The sequence below is a fragment of the Anolis carolinensis genome, chromosome 1 (genome assembly GCF_035594765.1).
Source record: "Anolis carolinensis isolate JA03-04 chromosome 1, rAnoCar3.1.pri, whole genome shotgun sequence".
NCBI classification, from domain to species: domain Eukaryota; kingdom Metazoa; phylum Chordata; class Lepidosauria; order Squamata; family Dactyloidae; genus Anolis; species Anolis carolinensis.
In genome coordinates this window covers 211,322,927-211,341,772 of record NC_085841.1, presented here as the reverse complement: position 1 = coordinate 211,341,772, position 18,846 = coordinate 211,322,927, and the positions used below count along the sequence as shown (strand labels likewise).

The window sequence follows — 18,846 nt, the reverse complement described above, 5'->3', positions numbered from 1 at the left end:
TCCAGTTCATCACCAGGGCGGCCAGAGAAAGGAATGATCCGCAGACGGGCCTCCCCACCTTATACCAAGGGACCCAGCCAGAGAAGGCACCTAAAGTGGAGAAAAAACCATCCAGAGAGGCCAAAAGACCGGTTAGTGTTAAGGCTGTTGAAACTCAGCACAGGGCCAACGAATCCAAGTCAGAGGTGAAGGAGGTGCTCTGCCCCATTCACCAAAAGCCTCACAGTTTGGCCAACTGCCGGGAATTTGGCAAGAAGCCTTATAAAGAAAGACAACAGATTGTACAGAAGCTGGGCATATGTTTTAGGTGCTGTGGAGCAACTCCTCACTTTGCATCCAACTGCAAAGAGGACGTCAAATGCGCAAGGTGTAACAGCCTTAAGCATTGCACCGCGATGCACAACTCTGACGCTGTCTCCCACGCCAAAGGGGACACGTTTTCCAAAAAAGGGTCATCTACTGAAGCCACCAACACGCAGGCCGCGTCACGGATGCAGGAGGATGCTCCATCGGTCGCCTGCACTAAACTATGCTCTGACGCGCACCAGCTCAGAGTCTGCCATCCCATCTGCCTAGCAGATGTATATCCAGCCAGAAGACCTTGGCTTAAAAAGAGACTTTACGTGGCTTTGGATTCACAAAGCGACGCCTCCCTGGCGACTCCAGAGTTTTTCCAACTGTTTGACATAAAAACCCAGACGGTCGACTACACCATGTCCACCTGTGTAGGGAAGAAGAAGTTGCAGGGTCGCATAGCATCCGGCTTTGTTGTCTCCTCTTGTGACCAGAAGAGACTGTTCGAGTTACCAGACCTCATTGAGTGTTCCTCTATTCCCCGGAACAAAAGGCAGATTGTCACCAGAGAAGTCGTGGAAGCCCATCCTCACTTGCGAAAGCTGAAGAACGCCTTACCTGCTTTCCGTCCAGATGTGGACATTGCCCTTCTGCTTGGTGCGGACTGTCCGAACTTGTTCTATGTGAACGACCAAGTTAAGGGACCTCCAGGGGCGCCCATTGCTCAGCTGCTACCACTAGGCTGGACAGTTACAGGCCCAGTGTGCATAAATAGGATGCACCCTCCATCGTCGGTGGGCACTCGTCAAGCGCACGTGCTTCAAGGCAGTCGCCCCACACTAATGCATAGCTGTTTGAGTCATATCTCGGTCTATTGTCAGGGGATAACACCAGAGTATTCTTCCATCTTTGAAGTCTCCGAAAGGGATGAAACTACAGCGCTTTCCAAAGATGAACAGAGGTTTTTAGAGATCATGAACTCTCAAGTTTCCCGGAGTCCAGAGGGAAATTGGATAGCCCCTCTGCCTTTTAAAGCAGAAAAACCCACTTTGCCAAACAACAGGCATGTGACAGAAAATAGACTCTGGTCACTGAAGAAGAAGATGCAGAAAGACCCCAAGGTAAAGGAGCAAATCGTTGGCTTTATGGAAGACATGTTCCAAAGTAACTACGCCGAGGTCTCTGATCAAAGTGAGGTCAATGAAGTCAATTTTCCATCAGCCTTTTCTCCCACCGATAATACAGAATTGCCCGAGTCCGTTCCAGAGGTGAAAGTTTGCAAGATGACCACAGAAATCAAGATGGGCCAAAGATCTTGCCTGGAACCACACCGTTTTGAATGTTTTTCGGAGTGGCACAGTCTTCTTAGAGCAGTTGCTAGGCTTATACATCGTTTAGCTTGCAAAGATAGTGAGCCTTTACAGGTCCAGGATATGATAAAGGCTAAGAGCGTCATATTCAAGTCAGTACAGAGATCTGCTTTCAAGCAGGAAATAGCTAGGCTAGAGCAAGGGCTCAACATCCCTAATCAAAGTCTTCTAAATGAGTTAAACCCATTTCTAGACAAGGAGGGTATTTTGAGAGTTGGAGGAAGGTTAGCCAAAGCTAAACTCAAGGCGTGCATAAAAAACCCCATCATCATACCCCCTAATAGTCACACTGCATTGCTGCTCGTTCGGCATCACCATGAAAGGATCCATCATCAGGGTAGAACTCTAACTGAGGCAGCCCTTAGAAATGAAGGTCTGTGGGTAGTTAATGCCAAAAGGTTGGTCAACAGTTGTATTTTCAAATGTGTTAAATGCAGGCGCCTTAGGCGAAACTGTCAAAGTCAGTTGATGGCAGAACTACCTCAGGATAGGACTTTGACAGACCCACCCTTTTCCCATGTGGGAATCGATGTGTTTGGTCCTTGGGAGGTTGTCACTAGGAAAACCAGGGGTGGTGTTGTAAATAACAAGAGGTGGGCAGTTTTGTTTACTTGTTTAGTAATACGAGCTGTCCATATAGAAGTCATAGAAGGGATGGACACTTCATCATTTTTAAACGCATTAAAAAGGTTCATAGCCCTCAGAGGGCCAATTAAGTCAATTCGGTCGGACTGTGGCACCAATTTTGTAGGTGCGACCAAAGAACTCAATTGTGTGTCTAGGTTTGGGAGAGACCCAAAGGTTCAGAACTTTACGAATACTGAACAAATTATGTGGACTTTCAATGTTCCTCACGCCTCCCACATGGGTGGTGTTTGGGAGAGGATGATTGGTATTAGTCGCAAAATCCTTAATGCCATGCTTTTGAGTCATAGGTCATTGACGCATGATGTTTTGGTGACACTTATGGCGGAAGTTACCGCAATTATCAACAACCGGCCGCTGGTTCCCCTTACCAGTGACCCTGAGAACTTACAACCACTGACTCCTGCACTTATTTTGACACAAAAGGTGCCAGGATGGAAGGACATCATGTTGCCAGTTCCGGACGGAACTCACCGTGCCCTGTGGAAACAGGTGCAGTCCTTGGCCAACCACTTTTGGAAAAGGTGGAAAGCTGAGTACTTAAGCCAGCTTCAAGCTAGAAGAATCTGGCAAAGCCCACAGGACAACATTGAGGTTAACAACGTTGTGTTGTTAAAGGACAAAGACTTGCCCCGCCATGCATGGCCCATGGGCATTGTATTAAAGACCTTTCCTTGCCCGGATGGTAAGGTCAGGAAAGTTCAATTAAAGACTTGCAACAGAGACAAAGTGTCCATTTTGGACAGACCAATTAGTGACCTCGTGTTGCTTATTGGAGATGTTTAAAGTTCTAGTGTTTGTATTGTCATATGTGCAAAGGTGTTTGTATGTTTTTGAGTGGTAAATTCCCACATCCTGGGAATTTAAGCGGGGAGTGTTCCGTCCCCCAGGACGATGGTTTGCCTTACTTATTGGTCGTTTGTTTGTTTTCCCTCCTTTGCATTTTGTTTCAGCCTCTGGCTGCAAAAGCCCAGGAAAGGTGGCTTGAAGTCTGCAAGAGCTGGCTGCAGTTTTTTTTGCAATGATTGGTCAAAGAGTACAACATCTTAGGACCGCCCTTTTTACCAGGGTCTAGTCTCCATTTTAGAGTTTCATTCTGGCTATAGTCTTCCAACGTGCTGGAGCTGTGCAAGGCTAACTGGGACAAATCATCCTCAAAACCAGGCCAATCTAAGCCTATCCAAATTAGATAAGTATTGAATTATACTGATCTGGAATAGGAAATCTAGTTAGAGGAGCAGGGTTATTCCATCGCTTCTAGAACTAATCTTTGCTGTAAAGATAGGGAAGGAAAGAGTTTCTCCTTCTAATATAGACAGCGTGATTAGGGTATAGTGGTTTTATAATCACCTTTGCCTTCTGGAACCAGGGATAATTCTGCAACTAAAACCTATGGAAATTTGTTTCATTTTCTGCAACTTTAAGATCTGTGCCAGGTTTACAACCTTGTATGAATAAACATCCTTTTTTGAAGTTCTCCAGACTCAGTCGTTCAATATTTTAGGACAGCTTATAGGGATTTGCAGTTCGCCCGGATAAAGGACGGCACGTTTCAGCTTTATAGTTTTTTTTTTATTGTCTGGCGGACGGCACAGAACTGATCCAACATGATGTTTCTTATGTTCCCAGTTCTCTCTGCCTCATTTCCTGGATTGGCATTATCTTGCTCCATCTTTCCTCTCATCCTACAAAGATTTTTTGGTTGTTTATTTTGAGTGCCCTGTGGCAGAAAGTCCAGATTACTTCAGCCTTCTATATGAGAAGTTTTCCAACTCAGTGCTTTAAGTCTCAGATTATATCTCCTTATCCACTTGATGGATTCAGAGTCAGGTATCAGCAGGACTCTCTGTCTTATTAACAGAGCTGAAATTAGTTTGATTTAGTGGCTAAGGCAGTTTTTTGTATATTTGCAGGAATGTGATAGACTAGTCCAAGTGCTATAGATTTAGCTTAGCTCTTTAAAATAAGTACAGTAGAGTCTCGCATATCCAACGTAAACGGGCCAGCAAAATGTTGGATAAGCGAATATATTGGATAATAAGGAGAGATAAAGAAAAAGCCTATTAAACATTAAATTAGGTTATGATTTTACAAATTAAGCTTTGCCTTGCCTATGTGCTAATGATAGTCTGTTTTGATACATTTCTTGACAACTAAGATGTAGTAACAGCTTATTTCTGTTTTATCATTTTTGAAAGTGGAAACTTCTAAATTGCAAGATCACATGGATTCAACAGTTTTAGTGCATTTTAAAAGATTATCATTTGAAAGTAGGTTATTAGCTCTGTGAGTTAAAAATGGAAGCAGTGTTTTTAATGTTTATTATGGAGAGTGAGGAAACCAATTTCTTGCAGTCCATTGATCCCACGTCTCCTGTTTTTCTTAATTAAAAAACACACCTGTATCATAGATTCATGCCAAAATGAGACTCAATAATAAAATTCAAGAATCAGCAAATTATACTCTTCCCTCAATAGAAATGGTGTATCTACAGTAGAGGGAGGGATGCATTTCAGAAATCCGAGTAGAAGTTTTCTGCCTCTGGGCTCATAACAGGCCACACCAACACTAAGAATGAAACCAAAAATGCCCCAAAGTCTTTAAAAAACTTTTTGGGAAGTGTTTTACAAAACAAAATGAGGGTTGGGTTTTTTTGGCAATTATTTTTGAGGAAACTGTGACTCACAAATCAAGAGGGGTTTCATGTGACTTATCTGCAACAAATGGTCCAGCCATAATATACCATGTTGTGGTCTAGACCTCATTGGAGTATCAATTTCTCCTCGAAGAATGGGAAGACAGGTGGATGCTTTTTTGTTTTGTCTATCAAGCCCGAACCATGGTTATGATGACTTGAACACTACAGCACATTTTAAAAGAGTGCAGCCATCCAGCAAGGTTCAAGTAGGTAACCAAATTCTTGATTTGCTGTTTCTTGATACAGAACAGAGATTTTTTTTTTTTACCAATAACAAGAATACTGACAAAACACAATGGGCCCTTAAGCTTTAACCCCAAGTGACTAATGATATGAGAAGGATTTCTAGTTAAATGGTGCAAATTTGTCTCTGTGTCAGAAGGGTCAGAGTCTAATGAAATATTGCTGTGAGTCTAAAAGAATATGACTGTGCATGTGGTGAAAATAAAGTGGCAGCTGGTGATCATTCTCTACTGATGTGAGGATTGTTCCTGGGGCACTAGCAAACACGTCTGCTAATTTCACACTCCTTGAGCCAACTGTTAGTGACAAAAACACAAGTAGTCAATAAGGCAGAAAGCTATGATACATGATCTATCTGACTCCAGCCTTCTCTTCCATTTCTCCCTTCCCACCTGACATGTTAAGAACGGACAAATCTGTCATGTTGGCTTTCTCTTACATTTCTTAAGTTCTTTCTGACACAAGTACAAAGAATCTTGTGAATTTGGGGAAGTTCTTGACAAAATTCAACCAAATTCAATTTTGCCACTTGGAAACTAGGGACTATCATTCCCAGAATCTTCTAGTCAGCATGCTTGTGCAAAGGAATAAGATCCCCCAGCTTTGTTCTCAGTATAGAAAGAATAATTTTATACCTGCCTACCATGTATCTGTTAAAGATATGGTGTTTGCAAAAAAACAAAACAAAACAAAAAAACCCCCGGATATGGCAGCCCTAATTCAGCAGCAACAAACAGCAACAAAATTTTATTTATATACCACTGTATCTCCCGTAGGGACTCAGGGAGGTTTACACATGGTAAGGAGCGACTTGAGAAACTGCAAGTTGCTTCTGGTGTGAGAGAATTGGCAGTCTGCAAGCACGTTGCCCAGGGGACGCCCAGATGTTTTGATGTATTTACCATCCTTGTGGGAGGCTTCTCTCATGTCCCCGCATGGAGCTGGAGCTGATAGAGGGAGCTCATCCACACTCTCCCCCGGTTGAATTCGAACCTGGCAACCTTCAGGTCAGCAACCCAACCTTCAAGTCACAAGGCTTTAACCCACTACACCATCGGGGGCTCCTACTATAGTGCTGATATATCAGGAATGTTTTTCCATGTGGTTGTGTCTTCAAAGACATTTCTAAATCATGTCAATATTGTTAATGTCAGGCTCAAAGTGGATAATAAGTATTTGTTTATAACCAGATAGGTGGGATGCTCTTTTTACTAGAAGAGTAGAATGCTGCAGATGTTGCACATATAGTTAGTGATGCAGGACATATTTATGTTACAGTACAAATGACACAGCCCCAAATCAACATATCTATCTAGGATATGATTTCCTAAGGCAGGTCTTTTTGGGAAGTTGTGAAATGGCAGCATATTATTTTATGATGAAACTAGCTGTGCCTTGCCACGCGTTGCTATGGCCCATTGGAATTGCACTGAATAGCTCCGATTTTTGGTTTTTTTTAGGCCCTGTGGAGGTTCGTGACATGATATTTTGTGGTTTCAACCTTGAGGCGTGGATGATGGATTGTGTTGTGAAATTTCGAGGTTGGGGGGTGTTTATTTTTGTTGTTTTGCTCGGTGCCAGGATTCCATCACTCTTTTATATATATAAGATATATAAGATATAAAAATTAATATGAATAAGTAAATAATGGTGTAAACATTATATCGATTATCTATTACCCATTATTATCCCTTTTGTACTGCCAGGGAAAGAAGAAGTACAACAACTGGCACTGTTTATATTGTGATACAATATGACCCCTGTATCCAAGAGGGATGTATTCCTGGATTTCACATGGATATGTGAACCTGGGGATAATAGTGAACCCTGTTGAAATGAAGGACTTCCAGTGTAGGAATCATGCTGGAAAACCTAGAAAATGGCTTGGATGGATATATTTTGTCAGATGTGAGGAAATGAAATCATGGATATTGGTCCCAGGGATATGGGGGTTATACTGTATTATCTTCCTTAAATATCAAAATAACTTAATTGACATGTGGTTACTTGATTTATGGGTGTGAGTAGTATTTATTACTCTGTCAAGCAACAAAATAACTTGATTTATCAGTTTCCAAGATTATGACGTACTCTAGCATGGCTAATAGCCAGACTCTAAAAGGATAGGATGGATGGGGACACCAAAATGAGGAAACAGGGACAGTGCTTGCCAAGATGATATCCTTATGCTAATCCTTTGATTTTTTTTTAACAAATTGAACACTATATTTACATCCATCTATACCCAGCTACTGCATTTTTTTTGGCCCGTTTCATTAGAATTGCAAGATATTGCACATATATAATTTTTATTGCCTTGCCTCCGATTTGAATATGCTCATGGCCCCAGGCTATTGATATCGGTTCTGAGTATGTTTTTATAGTATTTTATATGCCTTATGATTTTATATGTTCACATATTTTAGATGTAGCTATGTTTTGTATTTTATTGTGTATTACTGGGCTTGGTCCCCATGTAAGCTACCCCGAGTCCCTTCGGGGAGATGGGACAGGATACAAGAATAAAGTTGTTATTGTTGTTTTTAGAGCTATTGTTGTTATGGGAGTAAAGGCTGGTGATCCCAAAGAGAAGTGGAATGTGTAGTAGACAGAGAGTATGCAGATACTCAATGTATGTGAATCATAAAAGTGAACATTTTATTAGAGCTGAAGATAAACATTGCTTCTATTTAGTCTATAGATATTCTTGCAGACCAAGTGCTGCTACACCCAGAAAGGTCTTCTTGAGTGACTTAATGCATGATAATAAACCAAATCAATTGGAATGGCAGCAGAACTGAAATTAATTAACTCAGGTGATTTTGTTTCATAGAACTCACTGGTCCACTTCTAATCTTATTTTTCTTTATGTTTGTTTAGTTTTCAGAGGATACTTAGTTCGGAAAAACTATGCAAGAATAAAGAGCAGCCTTGGCTATTCTTCTGATATGGAGTCAATGAGTTTTGCTTCCAGTATGAGTTGTGAAGAAAACTGGTAAGTGTTACTTAATGCAACTAAGGAATGCTGAGAAGAAAAAAGCCTGAGATCATAATGGTGCTAGTCTTAGGGCCCTGTCATAATATACAATGACCTCTTTAGGCCCTGTAGATGTGCCAAGTTATGTTGTTGTTGTTGTTTTGGATCTGGCTAGGGACACATATAGCCAGAGGCTTTTGTGCTGGTCCTACTCTCCACTGCCTACAAAATGGCCACAGAAAAGGAAGGCGAATCCTATGGGAGGAGACATGAGAGACTGGACATAGTTCTTCCTGGTCAGAACATCTTCCCATCTGGCATCAGAGCCTATAGTTTTGACAGCCTTTTGTATATTTTAACCTCTTCTGTTTTTTATCTTTTTAAAAAAAATCTGTATCTCTTTTGATTTTTTGGAAGTAGACTTGGGTCACAACCAATGTAGAAAAATGGGCTTAAAATTACATCAGTGAACAAATAGTCTGGAAAATGTGGCATCTTCCTATAGCTGCTGTTATGTTTACAAGCTGCTTATTATCTTTACACAGCATGACTTGACACATTTTCAAGTTATGTCACACATTCCATCTGGATTTAGTATGAATACCTGCTCTTATTTAAGAAAAGTGGCAAGACATCATCTCTTAAATCTGGGATTTAAATAGTTTGATAGTTGTATTGTTTTACATTGTTCTTAGTGCTTTGTTGGTGTCTGTTTCATTGCTAGTCAACCTGGCCACTATTTTCTGTTGGGATATAAACAGAATAATAACTTTTCTGATTTTGTTTCATATAATAAAAGTCTAACCTCTCTATACAGCTGTTATTAATCATAAGACTGTTGAGTCACATAGGAAATGGGAAGCATGATGAATAATACTGTGGGATTAATTTACTTGCTTTTGATATCTCCATGTGGCCCCATTGATACAGTAGAAAGTAGTGTTAGGCCAACATTCAGTTCAAAGCTTCACTCAGACAGCTTGCAATGCCAGCAAATTAATGGTAAAATTAAAATGCTATAACCAGTCAGCTGACATAATGTCATTGTGACATGTAGTTGTAGAGTCGTGTTTCAAAAAGCCTGGGGAACATCTATCTAGTCAAATAATTGTGCCATTGTTGAGTTACATTAACCTTTGCTTTGTCCTTTTAGGATGTTGTCATTTTCTCCTGTAGTTGGTTTACATGTGAGACAGTGGTTCATATTAATAGCTGTTATTCAGTATCTGCCTCCATAAAGAAAGTGGGAAATTAACATAAGAAGATTTCTTCTCGACTGGATCAAAGGCACATGTAGATCTGCATGGGGTTCCCAATAGTATCCAACAATATCAAACTTCACTAAAAATGCAATGGAACCAACAGGGACCTGGCTCTATCTAGTCCCCAACAAAAGTTGTGTATTGGACTACAGCTCTGGAAAACAGATCCCCACTTGGCCATGAAAATCCACTAGGGAACTTGAACAAGTTACATTCTTTCAGCCTCAGAGGAAGCTACCTCTGAGCAGATCTTGATGAGAAAAAAAAAACATCACAATAAGGTTTCTATAAATTGAATGTGACTTAAAAGTACACATCAACAACAACAATCAACAAGGTACAGAGTCTGCTGAAAGAGGAGAATCTGGGTGGAAATGGATAGAATTGATTAGGACCTTGGACAGATCATTGCCTGACAGCTTGTCATTCCATACAAAGGGAGCTGAAGTAAGAGTCTCAGTGGGATGGAAAGGCCATGTAAAGACTGGCAGCTCAAGATAATATTAGAGGCTGAACAAGGAGAAAGTTCTCTGAGGCTGGATCTACACTAGCAAAATAATTTGTCCTTACCACAATCATGGTCCTGTTTGAAGACATCATTCCTCCATTTTTAAAATGAAAGCACTTATTTTAGAAGCCTTAGGGCAAGCCTCTTCAACCTGCAGCCCTCCAAGTGTTTTTGGATTTCAGCTCCTAGAAATCCTGACCATTTAATACATTGTCTAGGGCTTCTGGGGGTTGGAGAATCAAACACCTGGAGGTTGAAGAGGCCTGCCTTAGGGCTTTGGTGTGTGTGTGTGTGTGTTTAAAAAAACATTTTATTTTCCGTTTCTAGGAGAACTGACTTTTTTACATATGTGCCTGTGGCCTGAATGTATAATGAAACTGGGATGGTAGTTGAATTGTGGGACAAGTTGGTGGGTCCAGCAGGCATGATGTAACCATTGTTCGATGTATGTATGCAGATAACTGCATATTCAAATAACTGAAAACTCACATGGTTTCTAAAGTAGAGGAGTCCCTTCAGATATTTGAATATGTGGAGATGCATGCATACATATTACCAAGGTAATCCCCCTTTGGGACCCTTCCCAATATGAGTTTTGACCACCTCCCATATCCAAAGGTTTGAGGTCTTCTGCTCATTGGAGTATGTGTGTGTTGTTTTATTAAATATTTATTATTTTATTAATTTTTATCAAATACAACAATATCTGCACATTAGTGAGGGTTAGGGATACCCGGCTGAAGGAAGGAAGGGGCATTGGGACACCTTTCCCCCTTCAGATGGGAAAATATATAGACATTTCAGGCTCAGTATTATCTATAAAGATTTTCAACCTTAAGTTCCCAAGCATTGTGGAGCTACCAATTCCCATCTTCCAGGTCCACCACAGCCAATTATTAAAGGTGCTAGGAGATGTTGTTTAGCCATGTCAGAATCTCAAGAACTAGTATTTTACATTTATTTACAGTGGCTCTCCAGGATCCCAAGCAGATACATCTGAAGATGCCAGGAATTGAACCTGGAATCTTCTGCATACAAAGCATATGCTCTAAACCAGGGGTCCCCAAACTTTTTAAACAGGGGGCCAGTTCACGATCCTTCAGACCATTGGAGGGCCGGACTATAGTTGGCCACCAAGCAATAATAATTAATACCAATAATAATAATAATAATAATAATAATAATAACAACAACAACAATAATAGAGGATTGGAAGAGACCTTTTGGGCCATTGAGTCCAATCCCCTTCTGCCTTTGTGCACCGAAAAGCACAAGCAAAGCACCCCTGACAGATGGCCACCCAGCCTCAATGTTAATACAGTAGAGTCTTGCTTATCCAACGTAAACGGGCCGGCAGAACGTTGGATAAGCGAATATGTTGGATAATAAGGAGAGATTAAGGAAAAGCCTATTTAACATTAAATTAGGTTATGATTTTACAAATTAAGCACCAAAACATCAAATTTGACAGAAAAAGTAGTTCAATACACAGTAATGCTATGTAGTAATTACTGTATTTACAAATTTAGCACTAAAATATCATGATTATTGAAAACATTGACTACAAAAATGCATTGGATAATCCAGAACGTTGGATAAGCAAGTGTTGGATAAGTGAGACTCTACTGTAATAATAATAATAATAATAATAATAATAATAATAATAATAATAATAATAATAAAGAGGATTGGAAGAGACCCCTTGGGCTATTGAGTCCAACTGCCTTCTGCCTTTGTGCACTAAAAGCACAAGCAAAGCACCCCTGACAGATGGCCACCCAGCCTCAATGTTAATAATAATAATAATAATAATAATAATAATAATAACAACAACAACAACAACAACAACAACAACAAGGGTTGCAAGAGAAGAAGAGACCCCTTGGGCCATTTAGCCCAACCCCCTTCTCCCCTTGTGCCGTGGGGGCCAGGTAAATGGCTTCAATGGGCCGCATCCGGCCCCCGGGCCTTAGTTTGGGGACCCCTGCTCTAAACAATGGGCCTTCTCTTAATTTGAATATACATGAAGATGATTCTTAAGATAATTATCTCCTAAACAGTTCAGTGATTAAATATAAAAATTAGCACTTTGAATTGTTCTCTGAAACAAATAGGCAAAACAGGGCAGCTGGTATAATATCTAAGTTTTGTTTTCCACTCTGCCAACTTTTTGGCAACCATATCCTAAAGCAGTTGAAACTTCTAAACCAATTGAAATGATCTCCAAAACAGCCTCATACAGTGTGCATTGCTGTAGTCAAGACTGAGGCCTTTTCTACACTGCCATATAATCCAGATGATCAAAGCACATAATCCAGATTATCTGATTTGAACTGGATTATATAAGTCTACACTGCCATATAATCCAATTCAAAGCAAATAATCTGGATTTTATAGGGTAATGTAGAACGGGCCTCATATATATTTTCTTTTATGTCTCTCTTCCTGTAAAATGGAGATTTCTATGCACAGTTCCCATCAAATATTAGGACAAGTAAGAGTTATCAGCTATTGTTGTACATAAGTAGATGAATGTGTGAATGCTGTTTTCAAACAAATAGAAGACCACCTGTTTTCATTACTAAGATTAATTTCCGATAGTGCATATGATCTAACAAAATGGCTCCTCTTTAAATACACTCAAACCTTTTTTTTATCAACAAGACACTGAGCCTATTTTGAATGTTACTTATTCAGAACAGATATTTGAAGCATTACAAAACAAATCACAGGAAAAAAATTGTGCAACTATGCAAGAAGCAGTATTTAGATCCTGAGATAATTTTAAAAAGTTGGTTCCAACACTAATTTGGGGTAATTTTCCCTTCCCTCAAAAGTCTCCATTTTTCTCATATGGTTCAGGAGTTCATTATCACAAGCCACCAGAGAGGCTTTCAGGGAGGAGAGAGGAGAGGCTCTTCTCGCATTAATTTGTACATTGGAATCTCGATCATGCCTACACAGAATGATTTTGCCTTTGTAAAGTTCTACTCAAGAAACTTAAAAGATGGGAAAGAAGAAATACTGCATAGAAGAATAATGCAAAGAACCACCATGTCTGGCATCTATCTATCTTTCTTTCATCCCTTCTTTCCTTCCTTCCTTCCTTCTTTCCATCCTTCTTTCCTTACTTCCTTCTCTCCTTCCTTCTCTCCTTCCTTCCTTCCTTCCTTCCTTCCTTCCTTCCTTCCTTCCTTCCTTCCTTCCTTCCTTCCCGTTTTGTGTTGAATACACATTCTGACCAAAGAAATGGTTTTACCTGATTTTCAGAAGCCCTACCAATCCCAAATGATTCATGTTCAAAAATTGCTTATATTTTCATTCAAAAGAGAAATGGTCGATTTTGAAAAGCTGTAGGTTAGAGGGATAATACCCTGCACTCAGCATTTCTTTAGGTTTTATAGAAAATGCCTAATTCTGCCAAAGCTGCTTCTATGAGCAGAATGCTGTTGTACATCAAAATGCAGTTCCAATTTCCTGCCTATCCAAAATGCACAAGATGGTGGGTTTGGATCTGAACAATGCAGCCCATCAGTATTCACCGACTGGAAGCACAGAAGTGCAAACTCAATGGCAAAAATCAATGAGCAAATGATTGAATGTGTTGTCGAAGGCTTTCATGGCCGGGATCACAGGGTTGTATGTTTTCCGGGCTGTATGGCCATGTTCCAGAAGTATTCTCTCCTGACGTTTCACTCATATCTATGGCAAGCATCCTCAGAGGTTGTGAGGTATGGAGAAACTAAGCAAGGAAGGTTTATGTATCTATGGAAGTTCTGGGAGGGGGGAAGAACTCTTGTCTGTTGGAGGCCAGTGTGAATGTTGTAATTAATCACCTTTGTTAGCCTTAAATGGCCTTCCCAGCCTCTCATCCTGGCCTGGGGGAATCCTTTGTTCAGAGTCGTTAGCAGCCCCTGATTGATTCCTGTCTGGAATTTTTCTGTTTTCAGAGTGCTGCTCCTTATTTACTGTCCTGATTTTGGAGTTTTTTTAATACTGGTAGCCAGATTTTGTTCATGATTGAATGTCTGAAACCTACCAATGAGCCAGTGACTGTGGTTGTAAACAACAGCCTTAAATTTATCAGTCTGGTTTGTAGGCTATGTAGCTTTGATAAGAGCTGTCTGCAAAGTTATATGGAACAGGTGGATATTTTGAAGGCCATTTGACATTTTTGAAGGACACAGAATCCTGAAGTGCAAATGGCCTTCAAATCATGGCAGAAAAACCGATAGTCAAATTTCAGAGTCACCAAACTTAATGTGCCATCTAATGTCATCAAATGAAGAATTGTAGTAAAGTTTGGGATTTGACCAGTCAATTCATTTCAGTGTCTCCTGAATAAATGTTTTGGTTTTCTATGTGTTTGCTCAAAAATCCACATTTATGAACTAATTACGATATTTAGGCATAAATACATTCTAGAATGTATATTTTTGAACTGATCTTGACCAAACATGATGTTGAGACTTAAATTGGCAGCCTGAACATTTTTTGTGTAAATTTGAAACTAAACACCCAACTTCAGCTTCTTACAAAAAATGTGGGTTTTCCATGGAACCTGATGTACAAAGGTGATGTTTTATTCATACGTATTTTATTCATCATTTAAGTTTCTTAATGTATTTATATATCTAGTAATAGTAGTAACTGTTGTTGTTTACTACTACTACTACTACTTTGTTGTACGCATAAGCCAGGCTGCCTGGGGATGATAACTATAAGCAAGTTTCTTATATTGCTATGACTAAGCCGGCATATCTCAGTGAAATCACCATTCCACTAGAGATGAAAGTCATGCATTATAATTAATATAGCATCCATTCCTTCACCTCTGAATAAACTGAGGTAAGAAATAATCACTGTATGGATCATGGTTGCATTTGTTTGTCCTAGGCCTCTCTGAAGTGTCTGCATACTTGAGTTTGTCAGAATCTATCTGTAAAGCATATATATATATATATATATATATATATATATAGAGAGAGAGAGAGAGAGAGAGAGAGAGAGAGAGAGAGAGGTGTTGTGACTCAGCTGGAACCTCAGAGTGACTCTGATGGGGATTATGAGATTCAGGTTCAGAGTGTCCCTGTTGTAGAAGATGGGGAACAGAGAGTTTTCCCCACAGCAGGGAATGATGTTGATGGTACTGAAACTAGCCAGGTGCAAATTGACTCAAAAAAGGAGGACAGTTCTCAGTCTGATAGCAAGCAGGCATACGCTAATGAGCAGGTTGACCATGATTGAACAGAATCTCTAGATCGAGCTGACCATTTGGAATTCAGGGTTTGAAGGAGTGTGAGAATAGCAAATAAGAAGGAAGTCAGAGGCCAAAGAAATGCTTTCATGCTTTGCAAAGGGTATTGAAACAGTGTGTTGGGAGATAAATCTTTGTCAAAGCAACTTTTTGCTCAAGCCAAGAAGCAAGCTCTCGTTTTCCTGGATTATCTTGCAGCCTTTGTGTGTTCATGTTCATGGGGCTTTGCCATGCTCTAATGGGACTTTGTTTATTCCTTATGATTTCTTGGATTATTCTCTAAAGCCTTGTTTTGTAACAATCTTTTGGAACTTTACTTTTGCTTTTAAAGAACTATTTATTTTCTATTTCCTAATAAACTACAAAAGACTTCAACCTGTGTGCAGCCTGGTGTATTATATAGCAAGGTGAAACTAAACTGAGGTGCGACAGTAGGGAGAGGGAAAGTGTGAGTGTATTACACAGTACAGAGAGAGGAAAGGAGAAAAGAGGATCCACATTTCTGTCAGTACCCACAGATTTTGATGATTAATGAAACAACATATGCCAAATCACATCTGATTATGATTGTTCTGTTCTGTATGCCTTAAAGAACCACATGGCATATTAAAAATTATGAGAATATATATAGGTATGGAGATCATACATATTTAAGGCATCTTGTTGTACATTCTCAACATCTCTTTTGTTGAGAAATAGGCTGAAGCTGTACAATCTGGATCCAGATCTGGTTGATGGATTTCCTAAGATTGGTGGTCATAAACCTTTTCTGATCCAGGACCCATTTTAACTATAGTTTGAAGAAGGCCTCTGTGTGTGTGTGTATAAGAGAGAGGGGGGGGGGGGGGTTGCCTCAGGAGGCAGATACTGGAGGATGGCTGGATCATTCCTCACTCCTTCCCTGCCGTTCCTCCTGATCTCCCCTCCTGATCTCCTTTGCTGTTTTACTTTGTGCATCCTGGACACCTAAACAAGCCTTCAAGCACCAAAGAGGATGTTATCCCGTTGCCAATCTATTCAGCTTTGGTACATGGTATGCGAAGAGCAACCACCTTGCCCTTTGCTGCAAGCAGTAAAATTCCTCAGACTGGTCTTGAGTTTTCAACATAAGAAAACCCAAAAAGGGCTTTCAGCATAAGAAAACAGCATAAGAGAACTTTTTAAATTGTCCCTGGTCATTTGGCCATTTCCCTCTTTTTCCTGTGCAGCCAGGTCTCGTAGGACAGGAATCCTGCAGTTGAAAAAATTACAGGAGAATTCCCGCAGGAAAGGGAGGTACAGTAGAGTCTCACTTATCCAAGATAAACGGGCTGGCAGAACCTTGGATAAGCAAAAATCTTGGATAATAAGGAGGGATCAAGAAAAAAGCCTATTAAACATAAAATTACATTATGATTTTACAAATTAAGCACCAAAACATCATGTTTTTAGACCCGGGCTGTGGCGCAACAAATCACTCTGACTAAAAGGTCATGAGTTCGAGGCCAGCTCAGAGCCCGTGTTTGTCTTTATCTTTGTTCTATGTTAAGGCATTGAATGTTTGCCTTATATGTGTAATGTGATCTGCCCTGAGTCCCCTTCGGGGTGAGAAGGGCGGAATATAAATACTGTAAATAAATAAATTTTACAAGAAATTAACAGAAAAATAATGTTATGTAGTAATTACTGTATTTACGACTTTAGCACCAAAACATTGCAACATTTACTACAAAAAAAATGACTACTAAAAGGCAGACTGCCTTGGATAATACAGAACCTTGGATAAGTGAAGCTTGGATAAGTGAGACTCTACTGTACCAGCTTGTCCTATAGGGATAAGAAATAGACTGCCTTCTGGAATTCTCTCTGTCAACTGCAGTGTGTAGGTGTTCTGTGCGAATGTAACACACTATAACCCAGGATTTGTTCCCAGATTATCTGGCAGTGTAGACTCATATAATCCACAACATATCTCATGCAAACCTCTGAGAGTATGTGAAATAAGCAATAAATTAAATATTTTTAAAAATATAAATAAAAGGTTTTCATGAGGTATGTTGTGTCCCCATACATGTCGTTATTACAATTCATGTATGTGTCTTTATGTCTTATAACGGGTTGATTTTACCTCTGGTTTGCTGATAAAACTGAATTACTGGGTTGCAAGATTTGTTTTTTTCGTGTCAGGAGCAACTGGAGTTGCTTCTGGAGTGAGAGAATTGGCCGTCTGCAAGGACGTTGCCCAGGGGACGCCCGGATGTTTTTGATGTTTTTACCATCCTTGTGGGAGGCTTCTCTCATGTCCCCGCATGGAGCTGGAGCTGATAGAGGGAGCTTATCCGCACTCTCCCCGGGTGGGATTCGAACCTGGCAGCTTTCAGGTCAGCAACCCAACCTTCAAGTCACGAGGCTTTTATCCCCTAGGCGACCGGAAGCTCCGGTTGCAAGATGATGCATGTCTAAAGAGTATGTCACCAACATGAAATGTTTGGAAAACTCTGCTCTAGCAAATGAGTAGAGGAATCTCCCTGTTGTTAAAGAGAGGATTGGTTTCTCCCAGCTGATACGCAGTTTGTAGTGGCAAGGAAAGACTCTCTCTCCTGTAGTTCAGTTTTGTCTTGAGTGGCATTTCAAAAGCGGAGCAGATAATTTACATTCACATGATGGTAGCATTTATCATTTCAACTTATTCTACATTTTCTCTAAACAAAGTATTACAATACATCTCACTGTACCTGTCAAGATCTAATAGATGCTTCAAAGAACATGATACATTGAGCACATGCAAAACCTTTCCCACACCAGATCAAAGGAAGCAGCGGCACTTGTATTTTAACAATGGCATAGCTGAAAGGATTGATGGATTTTAAAAAATCAGATGCAGTACATTGCACAATATCTCTGGTAGCCAGAAACAACAGCACAGTAATGCCAAATAAAATTATTCATAATTGATATTCCTTAATAAATATACCCACTGAAACTAAACATTGATAGAAATTATTTCTTACATGAAATCAATCCTGTACATGTTTATTGACAATGTTCAGTGGGACCTACTTCTAAGAAAATGTACATGGAACTGCAATCCTTGACTCAATTTTGACTATTAGTTTCTAAAACCAAAGTCAAAAATGTAGAATCATATAAGCACATTTAGGAAGATGTATAGTGGCTAGACAACTGGACTGGCATTATTTGTCTATGTTAAAAATAATATAAACATTACATTTTAAAAATGCAGAGTAATCATGTGTTCTCTAATTGTTCCTTTCTACTGCACTTCCCCACACTATTATATAGGCTTCAATATACGTTTGAGGTGAAGGAAAGCAGGAGGAGAAGAAAAACACCTTCCATTTCCCATCAGTTGCATCTAAGCCATAGATAGGTGAGAAGGAGTGAGGGAGAAAAGATTTAAGGCTGGCCTAAGACATTTTGCTGCCAAAAGTGGTGGACTGAGTGGGGGAAATATTCCCTCCTGCCCATATTATAATCAGCTAGCTGTGCCCAGCCACGCGTTGCTGTGGCTTACGGGAATCATTTGTTGACCAGGTGGAATAACAGTAAATAGCCTTTCAGCCTCAAAGCCTGGCCGTTTTATTCTTATGTG

At 40.0% G+C, this 18,846-nt stretch overlaps 1 protein-coding gene across 1 annotated transcript in view; it reads left to right on the top strand.

The window, feature by feature from the left end:
* Positions 1-18,846, top strand: part of myo3b (myosin IIIB) — a 316,686-nt gene that overhangs the window by 226,281 nt on the left and 71,559 nt on the right. Inside the window, exon 29 of the mRNA XM_008119035.3 lies at positions 8,131-8,245. Coding sequence (XP_008117242.1) covers positions 8,131-8,245 — 115 coding nt within the window. The remainder of the gene's footprint in view (positions 1-8,130; positions 8,246-18,846) is intronic.